Genomic DNA, 14513 nt, shown 5'->3' with positions numbered 1-14513 from the left:
TAATGGATGGAAACTAATCAAGGAGAGAAGCAACCTGGAATTAAGGAGAAACTTCCTAATAGTGAGGACAATTAACCAGTGGAAGAGCTGGCCTTCAGAAGTTGTAGGCGCTTCATCCCTGGAGGTTTTTAAGAAAAGACTGGACAGCTACCCGTCTGAAATGGCATAGGGCCGTGGTGGCGAACCTGTGGTATATATGCCAGAGGTGGCACACAGAGCATGCACACAGTTGCCAGCTGCTCTTCTGGTTTCCAGCCTGGTGGTCTTTGCACACGCTGGAGCATGCGCATGCCAGCCACCTGGGTTTCTGATGCTCTGGAGCATGCGAAGACCAGCTAGCCAGCACGCATCAGAAATCCAAAAACCAGGTGGCTGGCATGTGCACGCATACCGACTAGCTGGTCTTCGGGTTTCCGGTGCCCATGCATGTTCCAGTTTGGGCACTGGGTGCTGAAAAGGTTCGCCATCGCTGGCATAGGGTCTCCTGCTTGAGCAAGGGGTTGGACTAGAAGACCTCCAAGATCCCTTCCAGCTCTATTCTATTGTATTCTAAGTTGGAGAAACACTGATTTCTGGCAGGTACATTAGAGGGATCCTTAAAAAAAAGAAAGAACCTTCTGAACTGAGAGGGGGAAGATTTTGTACGAAGTAGAAAGACGTTTTCAAACTTGTGAAGTGGTAGAACTGCCTTGGGATGATTCCCATCACTCTCTGCTGATGGTTTATTTATTTTTTTTAAAAAAGACACCTGTTCTTTGGAACACAAAAGAAAAACTTGCATCCTCTTTCTCATAACAGACAATGCAAACCACTTCACGTACATCAATCAGTTCACGTACATCAGTGTTTATTGCAGACTTTGAAGAGTCATGAAAAAAAAAAGGCACCATAAAAATCAATACATCTCATCTAGGTTGGTCAAAGGAGACATTTTTTTTTCCTAGTTTGCCTTGATGTGCCATGTGACAGAAAAGAACATTTTGCACAGAAGAAAAAAAAAAATTATACTCCTGTATTTACTGGAATATTTTGGGTATATTTTTTTAAAAAAAGATTTAAATTGGAAATCAAGAGGGAATTTTGTAGCTTTAAAAAAACCCATTTATAAACACCTTCTCCCCCCCCCCTTTTTTTCCCTTTCCTTTTCATCTGGTGAAGTGAAATATATATATTTTTTAAATTAAAAAAAAATGCAATACTAGTAAGAAATAATACTGTGAACTACCACATGTATATCAAAATAAGATCTAAATGCCCCTACATTTTTAAAATTTGTGCTATTGTTTATTGTATTAGTGTTTTCCTTGATTCGTACTTATCCCTCCCCCAAAAAACAGACCAATAATTGAAATGCAGAATAAATTACATTGCTATGTACACTTCCATTAAGAAATCATGACATGATGCCGTTAGAAGAATTTAATCTGTGCTTGTAAGATTAGCGTGGTCATTGATCATATAATTAAAAAATACATCTGGGAAATTCTACATAAATGTGGAAATCTTAAGTGCTGGAAGATAAGAAAAGCCGCCGTCCATAATTATGGCAAACGGTGTGGATGGCATGAATAAAAGGAATGTTGTGCCATCATAAAACCCTTTGCGGTCCTGTTGATTTTCAATGGCAGACATTTAAATATCAGTTTCACTTTTTTTTTTTTTTTTTTGGTTGAAATCAATGGGATCTGGACAAGAGAATCAACGCTGGCCGGATCGCGCCTTTGGGACTTTCTGCTTGACTGCAGATTTCAACGCATTTCGTCAGATGGCTCAGTCTGAGGGCAACTCAAAAAAATTGCAATGTGACTTTGCTAGGCTGTGGAAAAAAGATGAGCAAAGCATGAATTTTCTCTCTCAAGAGGCCTGGTTAAGGAACCCCTCCAGGGAATAATATTCTTCTCTATATTTTTTTTTCCCGTCAAGGGAGAGGCAAAACAGCAATTGTATCCTCCCTCTTGGCTCCCAACTGCACGCTCCCTTAATGGCATGATATCCTAGTTACATAAATAGAGACAATCCCCCGACATTTCCCCCTCATGGCTTCCTAAAACAAAGCATGATGGAACAATGCCAAGAACAACGGGTTTCCCCCCTCAACAATAAACCACAAAACATTTGTAGATGAGTCTATTAATGACCACTGCTCTCATCAAAAGATTCGACCCCTGAATCAGTGGCAGCGGCGTTGAGTTTCTCCTTCCGCCTTTTCATGATCTCTTGCAGTTCTGAACTTCCACTGGAATTCTGTAGGGATAGACAAAACCAGGGGTGAAATCCAGCAGGTTCTAACAGGTTCGGGAGAACTGGTAGCGGAAATTTTGAGTCGTTTGGAGAACTGGCAAATACCACCTCTGGCTGGCCCCAGAGTGGGGTGGGAATGGAGATTCTGCAATATCCTTCCCCTAGGAATGGGGAGGGAATGGGGATTTTGCAATATCCTTCCCCTACCACGCTCACCAAGCCGTGCCCACCACGCCCACCAAGCCACACCCACAAAACTGGTAGTAAAAATTTTTGAATTTCACCACAGGACAAAACGTATATTTTTTTTTTGCAGAAACGTACTCTTCCGAGCTAAATCCAGTAAACACTACAAAACCTGGAAATCCCAAAGTTGTTTTTCCAAAAGGCAATTGGACTTTCTTGGGGTTTTTTTTTTTGAAAACATTTCGCTTCTCATCCAAGAAGCTTCTTCAGTGAAGTGAAGTGAAGAAGCTTCTTGGAAGAGAAGCGAAATGTTTTCAGAGAAAAAAAAAAACCAAGAAAGTCCAATTGCATTTTTGGAAAAACACCTTTGAGACAACCGTGACCTTGATGATTGAGACTCTCCACAGTCATTAACACCTGGAAATTTAATTTTATTCAACCTCTAAAGCAGGGGTGTCAAACTTGATTTCATTGAGGGCCGTATATATACTCAGCAAAGCTGAGTGAGGAATTCTGGGAGTTGAAGTCCACCAGTCTTAAAGTTGCCAAGGTTGGAGACCCCTGCCCTACAGCCCTTAAAGTCCAAAAAATATGATGGGTTCCCACATGCAGATGGCTTCTTGCTCCCTGGTCTAAGGTAGGGAAATGTCCTCTTTTATTTATTCATTAAATTTAAATGCCACCCAACTCTTTATCAAGAGTGAACTTCCCTCCACAAACACTTCTTTGCCCAGGATGACCATCTCCTGTGCCACAGTGTGAGTAGATGAATAACGTGTTTACTACTTACATCTAGTGCTGCCTTCTGAACAGTAATTTGGCTGTAGACTCGAGCGCCTTCTGGGCACACAGATTTAAGTTCATCTTTGTTGAGGGAAAACAGTTGTGCACCAGTCAAAACTCCAAGGCTGTTCACGGTCCTGCGTGAGGAGCAATAACGTATGAGCAATGACCCTTTTTACATCTAAGAGAATAGATGCTAATTAATCAACAGAAGCAGACGCAGGAAGGGCCCTATGATCTTTCGGATGCTATTGTGCTATAATTCGTTATCTCATGTCTTAATTAACCAAGCTAATTGGGAATGACAAAAATTGCATTCGGACAGCATCACTCTAGACCTCATGTGAACCTCATCCATATTTAGGAAGTTCCTAAAGGGGCATGCTTAAGTGCACTAATGGGCCTATCATTCCTGTCACATTTTAGTTTTCTCATTTTATTCATTCAAATTTGTAATTTTTGTTTGATGAATAAATAACTAAATAAATAGAATGATAAACATCAGGGAAATCAGGAGATTCAGGCAGTTCAAATGAGTATAAAGATTAAGCTCTCTACAAGAATCTGAACTACTAACAGTCAAAAGGAAATTAGCGGGAGATAAGAAAGGCATGCAGGGATTCGTGACTGATGATGTGTTTGACCCCTTCCCTCAGGCGCTGCCTGGTCATCTCCTACATGGGAGATATAGTTATAGTCAGTTATGACCATAACTTCCCAATCATATTGTGAAACAACGCAATTACACATTCATGTAACTCAAAATAAAATCAGTTTCACATTATATCCCTCAGGTCCAAAGTCATTTGTCTAAGCATACATACAACTGTTTGAAGCTCTGGTTCATTCAAAAGAGCTGGTTACTCCTTTGGACTTACACTGAGTTGAATCCTTTGGCTTGTAGCCAAACTTTAATGTCTTCCGGAGAGGATTCGTAGTTGATATTGACTACGGGGGCACTGGAGCGTGGCACTTGGAACTTCTTTTGGGCAGTATTCCGACCAATAGTGAGACGGTGAATGAGTTCATCTTGAACTTCCTCCATCTGAGATTTCCTTCCTGGGAAGGGGGCAAAGCAAGAGAACTGGAGGAGACTGGCAGTTTCAAGTCAATGATTCACATTCAATACTTCATGATGGACAGGGTCAGATCAATCCAAAGGAAACGAAACACCTACAGCAGTGGTTCTCAAACTGTGGTCCATGGACCCCTGGGGGAAGGGTGTGATGTCATCACAAGGAGTTCATGAAGGCTATAAGAAATGTTATGATTTAAATCTTGAGTTAAGTCTTGGGAGGGGTCCGTGGTGAAGAAAAGGTTGAGAATTGTTGACTTACAGCAAGGGTGTCAAACTCGATTTCATTGAGGGCCGCATCAGAGTTGTGTTTGACCTTGGGAGGCCGGGGTGGGTGTGGACAGCTCAATGCTACTCATGTCGGGGGCACCTGTAGTGGCCCGAGCACTCTGCCAGTGAAAACGGGCTCCTGATCTCCGTTTTTGGCTGTGACGGCCTCCTGAGACCTTCTGCCAGCGAAAACAGAGCTCGGGAGCCCATTTTCATTGGCAGAGGCACCGCAGGCCGGTCCTTTGCTGTGTTTCCAGGGTAGCCCTGTGGGCCAGATCTAAGCACCTCACAGGGCGGATCTGGGCCCCGGACCTTGAGTTTAACACCCCTGACTACAGTATTCATCTGCATCTGAGTACCCATTGATTGGAATGAGCGCAAGGAAAGACAAACTGTTACGTGCCCCATTTTGCAAGGGACGAACATGTCTGCCAAGCTTTATCATGCTTGGGTTTTGAATCTCAAGTCTTTCCTGTATTGTTTTTGTATCTGTTTGTGTGGGGTTTTTTTAAAGAAAAATCTGAACAGATATTAGTATGTGCAGTATCTTGGCATGCGTGTCTTTTATTCCATGCACTGCTCTGAGTAGGGCATGAGCATTTCTTTTCAATCATCTTTCCTTACTACACGATGTCTTTCTGCACACTCTCCTCTAATGCGCTCCTCTTTGTATGTTCCTTTCTCTATATATTTTGTGCACATGCATTCAGTTGTAAACCGTATATCAAACATCAAATTGCCTGTGCGGTTGGGATTTCATTGATGCCTAAGTTCAAAAATGAGAATTGGATAGGTTTACATTAAAATCAAACAATTTTATCCTCTTCTCTGTGCCATGACCTGTAAAAGTGGCCAAGTCTGCCTACTTTTAGTATGCCTTTCTGAATTCGGAATAAGAACAATTCTCATTCCCAAAAGTATATTGCATTTTGAAGCCAGGGATTAAGAGAAGAACCACGAAGTTCTGGAGTCATGCAAATGTCAAGAGTGGGAATAACAGTCTAGGCAATGTTTTTTTAAAAAAATGTTTAAAACGTAATCTTTCTCCCTTCCTTCTGTTGGTAAAAATTAATCATGCACCTAACAGAGATCATCCTGTTTTCTCCCTGTTATTACAAGGATTAGGAATCTGGCTTTTAAACAAAGCAGACATCCTCTGAATGTCATTTTTTAAAAAAGCAACTTTTTTTCTGGATGACATTCAGTTGTGGAGGGCGGGAGGAAGGACGGGGAAGGGGAAGGGGAAGTCAAGGAATTTTCTTCCCATCTGTCAGTCTTCCCTCTCTATCATCAGTGGAACGACTTGACTCCAGAAGCTGTACAGTAGTGGCCAAAATTGTGGAAACCTTTTGGGAAAAATGTATTTTCTAAAACTAACTAATGACACCACTTTTTTTTCAGTAGTACCATAATTTAATCAAGAATGTAATGCAATAACTTTTATGAAGGATTTGCTATTAGAGTAGCAGTTACCATATAAAAAGAAAAGTGAAACATGTAGAAAAAACGAGATATACAAAAATTATTACCATAGAAAAAATGATATATACAAAAATTATCACCATAGAAAAAATGAGATATACAAAAATTATCACCATAGAAAAAATGAGATATACAAAAATTATTACCATAGAAAAAATGAGATATACAAAAATTATCACCATAGAAAAAATGAGATATACAAAAATTATTACCATAGAAAAAATGAGATATACAAAAATTATCACCATAGAAAAAACGAGATATACAAAAATTATCACCATATCAGTTAATACTTAGTTGGGGAACCTTTAGCATGAATTACGACCTTACAATGTCTTCCCATGGAGTGAACCAAGTCTTTTAGTTCTGCAACTGTTCTAATGTGGAACCAAGATTGAATGATTGCTTCTATTAACTGGGTTTTATTGCTGTGTTGCTTCTGACTAACAAGTTTCTTCAGTCGGCTCCATTGATTTTTCAATTGGGTTAAGGTCTGGGCTATTCCCAGGCCATTCCAGCAGTGGAATAGGATTATCTTGCAACTCCAAAAGAAAAGTGGTATTATTAGCCATCAAACCTCAAAAATACACTTTTCCCAAAAGGTTTCCACAATTTTGGCCACTGCTGTAGGTGCTCCAACAATGGAGGTTTTTAAAAAGAGATTGGATAACCATTTGCCTGAAACGGCTGAAGGTTTCCTGCTTGAGCAAGGGGTTGGACCAGAAGGCCTCCAAGATCCCTTCCAAATCTGTTATTCTGAAAGAAACAAAGATGAACCTGGAGAGAAACTCACGATCAACAAGCGGCAGTTTTTGCCTCTGGCCATCCCGGCCACCGTCGCTTGATGTGCTGCTCTGGCGGCTGATGGCCCCGGGGACCTTTGGCACCGGAACGGGGACAGGAGCAGGGACACAGGGTGGGAGAGGGACCGGAAGCGGCATCTGTGGTGGTGAAGGAGCAGCAGGCATGGGGTCTGGTTGCTTTGGAGCAAAATCCGTCCTTTGTTTCTGTACAACAGAAGGGAAGATTCATTTACCAAAGTGGGGTTGGAGGGAATGAATTCAAAATCTTTTGGATAAAAAAAAAAATATCTGCATTTCCCCAAGCAGATGTTTGCTGTGTCAAGCATCCAAACCTACTCATCTCCAGAGAAACTCAAACACTCATTTCTACAAATTTCAGGGGAAGGCAAAGAAATGAAATCATGAAGTCCAGTCTGCTCTGTTATTATCTCTGAAACACTCTCTTTTTAAAAAAAAAATTAAAAAAAATAAAGAATAGGAACGCATTTACCAGGTTGTCTTTACAAACAAATCAGGCTATAAACTCCAAGCACATAACAGTATCAAATTTCTTCGTCATGAATAGAGAATAATTATGTAAGCGTTTGGCAATTTCATATGTTCCCTTCCATTTGGGACTCAAAAGACTGGAATTGGAAAAAAAATGCTATAAAGAAAGCAGAGAATGGATATGACGAAATGTAAAATGGTTGGGTAAGATAAAAAGGTATGGATGGAGAAGTACAGTGAATAGTGTGGAGTCCTTGGTGATCTCTTTTTTTGCAGACATTTCATTACCCAAATAGATAACTTTATCAGTACTAGAAGAAATGGGGTTTGCCATCTATTTATAGACAATGGTTTGTCCTGTCGGTGTTGGTGGGAGTATTCTTGGTGGTTCCTTTGATTAAGCTCTTGTTTACTAAGTTGGCAATTCCTTGACTGGGGTATTTTTTTTTTTTTTTTTACTGCTTGGCATTAAATGGTTGTTGACTGCTAGCCAGCAGGTGTTGTGGTCTCTTAGCTTTTCGATTATCTCTTTTGAATAGTATGTAGATGTTGTTTATCTCTATGTGTCTGTGGATGGCTGATTTGGGTGAATGCCAGACTTCCAGGAATTCTCTAGTAATTTTGGACTTAGCTTTGCTTGGTCTAGGATGCTCAGAGACAAAGAATATCTCAACCCCACTCCTTTCCAGCATTGATGGTTGTGTAATGAAACATCTGGAAGAAAACAACGTAGCTCAGAGAACACTAAGGACCCCACATCCCTGTGCTACAAATATTCTCTTCTATTGATAGAGTGAATAGTGTTGGCGGAATGGGACAACTTGCCATAGCCAACTCACCACGGCCAACACACCACAGCCAACTCGCTGCAGGACAATTTTAACAATTCTAATTATTTAAAATAAATAAAAACAATATTTAAATTTTTGCCATTCACATTTCATTCTGTCCCTCCTTTTGCATCCTTTCTTTAATGATTCTATTCCACCATTTCTTGATATTAGTCTAACTCTTGTCCTGCAGCGAGTTGTCCTGCATCGAATTGGCTGTGGCTACTTGTTCTGAAGCGAGTTGGCTGCAGCAAGTTGGCCATGGTAAGTTGGCCGCATCAAATTGTCATAGACCCTATTGTTGGGGCTGATTTTTTTTTTTAATTTGATTTATATGCCGCCCTTCTTCGCAGACTCAGGGCGGCTTACAGTGCGTTAAGCAATAGCCTTCATACTTTTGTATATTTATACAAAGTCAGCTTATTGCCCCCACAAATTGGGTCCTCAATTGCAGATTTAGCTGCAATTCATTTTCTTTTACTCATGTCATGAATGGATTGTTTTTGGGTTATGGTTTCATACTTCTTTTATGTGCTCTGCCTACCAGTGCTTCCCCTGAAATGTAAGAATAGGATAGGTATGACTGTAAGTTATAAGAAGTTGATGTGGGAAGAGACAGAAAAAAAGATATCAAGAAGTCAACACGCTAAACTAAAAATCTTCCCCAAATCTTTTTAAAATGTTTCATTTCAAGCAATCTGAATTACCTCAGAGAGTTCTCCTAGTAACTGCTGTGAGGGAAATAAAGTCAATCAATGCAAATTAGTCTTAAGTTTAAAAAGTTTAAAAACAAACTTAGAACTGGCATCATAATTCAAACAAGCTTTTGGCAATTTAAGTAATATTCATTCATCTTGATGATGCTGATTCTTACTATTTTTTAAATAGTGGTATCTTTATGATTACTGGAGATCACCATGTGCCAAGAAACAAAATAAAACTGATATTGCCTCTATCACATTAGGCCAAGACACAAAAATAGAATGAAACGTTTTATGATATATTGAACTAAAACAGAATACAACACTATATGTTGTATTTCCCTACCACATCCTGGAGTAATAAAACACCCTTTTCCCAGCCGAGGAGTATTATGAGATGCTTGCAAAGACTTTTAAGTTGGGCCACCAGAAATCAAAACATTTTCAAAACAGAAGTGTTGACTTTTAAAAGGGAATTCAAGCAGTCCATGTGCAATTAGGAAGCACATACACTCTCCTTTATCCAAGAAGAGAAGGAGATGAATGCATAACTTAGGAACATGATGTATGTTGACTACCTGGATCAGGGATACTCAATCAGAAGAACCTGGTAGCCCTTTTTCCTTCTGGCATATTTTTTATTAAAAGGCACCAACACTTGTGAATTGCAAGTCGCTTCCTTGGAAACATGAATCTGGGGGTACAGAGACAAATTTATTCTCTTGTGCCACTTACTGCTTCTTGAAATCTGCCAAGGGGACAGTGTCCAAACCCTAATACAACAGAAGTGCCCTTCTCAAATGTCTCTGTACCACAAGGCTATTACACAACATGGTTAACTGTGGTCTTGATCTTGGTGGGGGAAGATAAACTCTGGATCCACTTCTCTTTGCAAGGGAATGATAGGAGTTGTAATCCATTAGATAAAGAAAGTGCCAGTCCAAGGAAAGCTGATTTGGAGATAGCCTTTTCCACAGGGGCAACTCTTATTTACCTGTTACCTTTGTTTTTTTGGAAAAAAAAATAGGGGAAATTAAGAGAAGCTACCAACTGGACTAGAAAGATACTGTCTTAATCAATCCCAAAGGTGCTTTTTTCAAGAGGCAACTGGACTTTCTGGATTTTCTTTGAAGACATTTCGCTTCTCATCCAAGAAGCTTCTTCAGCTCTGACTGGATGGTGGGAAATGGAAGGATTTATACTCCTTGCAGATTTAAATCTCTCTCTCTCTCTCTCTCTCTCTCTCTCATTTGTCTGTCTGTCTATCTACCTATCTACCTATCGTCTGTCTATCTATCTATCTGTCTGTCTGTCTGTCTGTCTGTCTGTCTGTCTGTCTATCTATCTATCTATCTATCTATCTATCTATCTATCTATCTATCTATCTATCTACCTACCTACCTACCTACCTACCTACCTACCTACCTATCATTTTTCTGTCTATCTAATCCAGGGGTGTCAAACTCAAGGCCCAGGGCCCGAATCCCGCAGGGGAATTAGAACTGGCTCACGGGGCCACCCTGGAAACAGTGAAGGACTGGCCCTCTTGAGCTCCATTTTCACTGGCAGAGGGTTGCAGGAGGCCATGACATCCGAAAACGGAGCTCAGGAGCCTGTTTTTGCTGGCAGAGCACTTGGGCCACCACAGTCACCCTCACCCCCGAGAGGAATGACACTGAGCTGGTCACGTCTAGCCTGGCCATGCCTACTCTGGCCTCCCAAGGTCAAACACAACCCTGATGTGGCCCTCAATGAAATCAAGTGATCTAATCTATCCATCCATCCTTCCAACCATCCAACTAGCCACCTGTCATCTATCTATAGAACTTAGAATCATAGGGCTGGAAGGGACCTCTGAAGTCTTCTACTCCAAACCCCTGCTCAAGGCAGGAGACCTTATACCAAACCCAGTCAATTGGTTGCCAATGATGGAGCACTCTCTGTGATCAGTGTGATGGACATGGGAGTACTGGATGGAGCGTTCCATCTAATGATGGAGCATCTACCTATCTATTGTACGGTACTTATATAGCCACCCACCTCGCAATCAAATGTCTGTGGGTACAACAAAGTTAAAAACATATATTAAAAATGATATCAATTTCTATTAAAAATGTCATCAAAAGTACCAAACTAAAACAGAATTTTAAAAAAAGAGATTGGGCAAAGAGCCAGGTGTTAATTACATGGGTGCCATCTCAATATTTCCCCAGTCCTTTGGAGTCTCCAGACCTACTGACACAACGACATCATTGGCAACATCTTCATAACTACTGTGGCTTTGGGTATTCTTTCATGCTAACACATTTCCCAGGCAGCTGAGAAAGAGGAAATGAAGAGGGCAGTTGGCAGTTCATGGGACTGTGGATGAAGTGTCCTGGCAGGAGATGTGGGCAAAATGTGTGAAAGAAAAGACTGTGACCCACCAAGAGAGATTTATTGCAAGGTTCCAAAGAACGTCAGGAGAATATAGTGTTTTAGAAAAAGAAGACTCAACTTGGCTTTCACTGTTTGCCTGGAAGCACTCATGGCCAAGGGTATTTTGGAGAGGAACGGAACCAGTGCAAATCACAATTGTAGTTAAAGGAAGCCAGCATTTAAAGATTCTGAGATAGTTTGTTGAGTTTTACACTGAGGGCAGTTTATGGCCTGTATCATTTTAATGAGTCCTCTCTCGTCCATTTCTTCTATTCTGATTCCACATTTATCTGCCATTTAGGGAAAAACCCTAAACAAAACCTGCACTTCAGTTTGTATTTTAAATTTCATTCTATCCGTAGAAATATTTTCTCTCTCTGAGAATACACAACTGTAAATGTAATTTAAGCTGAGAAGTGAAAAATCCAAACGGTATCATTGAATATGTCTGATCTATTCATTTCTCTGGGAAATGCAGATTGGGTCAGTTTTTCAATTTCTCAACGTCTCCTGGTGAAGATGGGCAAGACACAGAAAGGTGGGAAAAAGAAGTGAACAAGAATGTGGCCTTTCAGGAGCAAATTATTCCTGTGTGAAAAATTTGTCCCCAGAGCTGCACTTGTAAGCCTTGGATGTGGCCGCAGGTGGAATCAAAATGGCAGCCAGAGCTCTGGAATTGAAGTCCTGACCTTTCAACCTGGAGACATTAAGCTTTGATTGCACAGACAAAGCTGTGATCTAAACTTAAATTTTGATTCCTTCTGTAGCCACTCTGGGATGTGGCTTCCCTAATCCTATTGCACAGACATCACCGAATTGTAATTTTTAATGAAACAAAAGAGAAACTAGTATGTAGCTTAAGAAAAAAAAATCACGTAAACCATAGTTTTAAGACTTGTTTAACATTAAATCAAGTCAATTATAGTTTTTTCTTATCTTTGCCTTACTATGTTTAGTATGCTAGGGCTAGTAGCTCAGTGGCTAAGATGCTGAGCTTGTCGACAGAAAGGTCGGCAGTTCAGCGGTTCGAATCCCTAGTGCTGCGTAATGGGTGAGCTCCCGTAACTTGTCCCAGCTTCTGCCAACCTAGCAGCTCAAAAGCACGTAAAAAATGCAATTAGAAAAATAGGGACCACCTTTGGTGGGAAGGTAAGAGCGTTCCGTGAGCCTTTGGCGTTTAGTCATGCCAGCCACATGACCACGGAGACGTCTTCGGACAGCACTGGCTCTTCAGCTTTGAAATGGGGATGAGCACCGCCCCCTAAAGTCGGGAACGGCTAGCACATATGTACGAGGGGAACCTTTACCTTTTATGTTTAGTACTTCGTGACCTCAAGCATGCTGTTTAAAGGCCAAGAGTGGCCTTCAAGTTGTACATTCCCAGCCTATAAGTTTCTAGAAACATTAGGGACCAACAACTGACCAAATTGGCGTACAGATAGTCCTTGACTTATGACCGATTGCTTAATGACTATTCAAAGTTATGATTGACCTACCAGTATGTTGCGGCTAGTTATGACCCATATTTGAAGTTCCAACGGTCAGTTTCCCCCCATGGTCATGTGACTGGACTTTGAGCATTCGACAGCACAGCTGCATTTATGGATACAGGATGGTTTTGATAAAAACCAGCACAAACATCCAATGCGCCTAGCGAGAACAATTGGTTTGCTTAACAACCACAATGCCTCCTTTACAACTGCAGCAAAAAAGGATCATAAGCACAAACAAATAAGGAAACAAAAACTATGAGGAATGATCGCAGATACCATCCACTTTGTGTGGACGGCCCCTGTAAAACCCCTACATGTCAGGGTGAATGAATTAAGCAAAAAGTCCAGTTCACTGAAAAAATAGAAACTGAAGCTAAGAAAATTCAATTTGTTTCTTCTCACAGGAAGAAAAACAGCTGAGGGAAAGAGACGTCTCTTTTGGAGACATGCGCCATCTTGTCAAAGCAGAATCTGAGAAAAACAGCCGCCTACAAGAGGCAGACACCATTGGTGTTACTTCCTGAAAGATGTGCCTATCAGAAGCAGCCAATGCAGAACCTATTTCTCTATTCTACAATATCTAAACAACAGAGATACACATTCCCAACGTTACAACTGCAGCAAAAAAAGATCATAAACACGATCAAACCATTTTACGACCATCGTCATGAGCCATGGTAGCGCAGTGGTTAGAATGCAATACTGCAGGCTACTTCTGCTGACTGCCGGCTGCCCGCAATTTGGCAGTTCAAATTTCATCAGGCTCAAGGTTGACTTAGCCTTCCATCCTTTCGAGGTGGGCAAAATGAGGACCCAAAGTGTTGGGGGCAATAGGCTGACTCTGTAAACTGTTTAGAGAGGACTGTAAAGTGGTAAAGGTAAAGGTTCCCCTCGCACATATGTGCTAGTCGTTCCCGACTCTAGGGGGCGGTGCTCACCTCCGTTTCAAAGCTGAAGAGCCAGTGCTGTCTTAAGAGGTCTCCATGGTCATGTGGCCGGCATGCCTAAATGCCAAAGGCGCACGGAACACTGTTACCTTCCCACCATAGGTGGTCCCTATTTTTCTACTTGCATTTTTTATGTGCTTTTGAGCTGCTAGGTTGGCAGAAGCTGGGAGAAGTAACGGGAGCTCACCCCGTTACGTGGCACTAGGGATTTGAACCACTGAACTGCTGACCTTTCGATCGACAAGCTCAGCATCTTAGCCACTGAGCCACTGCAGTATATAAGTCTAAATGCTATTGCTATCATGACTTAGAACATTAAGGCGCAGACTCCATTAATGGTCCTAGATTGAGGACTACTTATATTGCCTTAGAAATAAGAGATTGACCAACTTTCAAAGGAAGTTGTTGAAGTTCAAAGTAACCTGTTGAAGTCACTTCTTGGGAAGGGCTGAAGCTGCGTAAACACAACTAGAGCCAAAAGTAGGCTTGAAAACTCAGACTCCAAGACTCATATTATGGTGTTTCTAGCATCTTTCTTTGTCCCCCTCAAGGCAGGGAAGGAATTAGTGCCTTTTATCAAAGATCAGAACTGATCCTTTGCGGCTAGTACAGATAGTCCTTGATTTATAAAACTTCACTTAGTGATGGTTCAAAATTACAGCTGCTTTGAAAATAATGACCGGTGGCCATTTTTCACACTTATGACCACTGCAGCATCCCAATGGTCACGTGATCTCACAGAGAGGGACTCCTCTGGGTGCCGTCAGCCAAACAATGTCGGCTGGCGGCCCCCAG

The 14513-nt window shown here is 41.3% G+C and overlaps 1 protein-coding gene across 4 annotated transcripts in view; it reads right to left on the bottom strand.

Annotated features, from left to right (window-relative positions):
- Positions 1-830: 830 nt before the first annotated feature.
- Positions 831-14513, bottom strand: part of EPS8 (EGFR pathway substrate 8, signaling adaptor) — a 173211-nt gene continuing 159528 nt past the window's right edge. For all 4 annotated transcript variants that reach the window (XM_034402806.3, XM_034402803.3, XM_087873057.1 and 1 more), the window contains exons 18-21: positions 6831-7044; positions 4089-4269; positions 3218-3347; positions 831-2244 (exon numbers count right to left, since the gene is read on the bottom strand). In XM_034402806.3, coding sequence (XP_034258697.2) covers positions 2131-2244; positions 3218-3347; positions 4089-4269; positions 6831-7044 — 639 coding nt within the window. In that variant the 3' untranslated portion in view covers positions 831-2130. The remainder of the gene's footprint in view (positions 2245-3217; positions 3348-4088; positions 4270-6830; positions 7045-14513) is intronic.

The sequence above is a fragment of the Pantherophis guttatus genome, chromosome 7 (assembly GCF_059756535.1).
Source record: "Pantherophis guttatus breed Tessera chromosome 7, ASM5975653v1, whole genome shotgun sequence".
Classification (NCBI taxonomy): Eukaryota; Metazoa; Chordata; class Lepidosauria; order Squamata; family Colubridae; genus Pantherophis; species Pantherophis guttatus.
The sequence above is the reverse complement of the archived record's forward strand: the minus strand, read 5'-3'. Positions and strand labels throughout refer to the sequence as shown.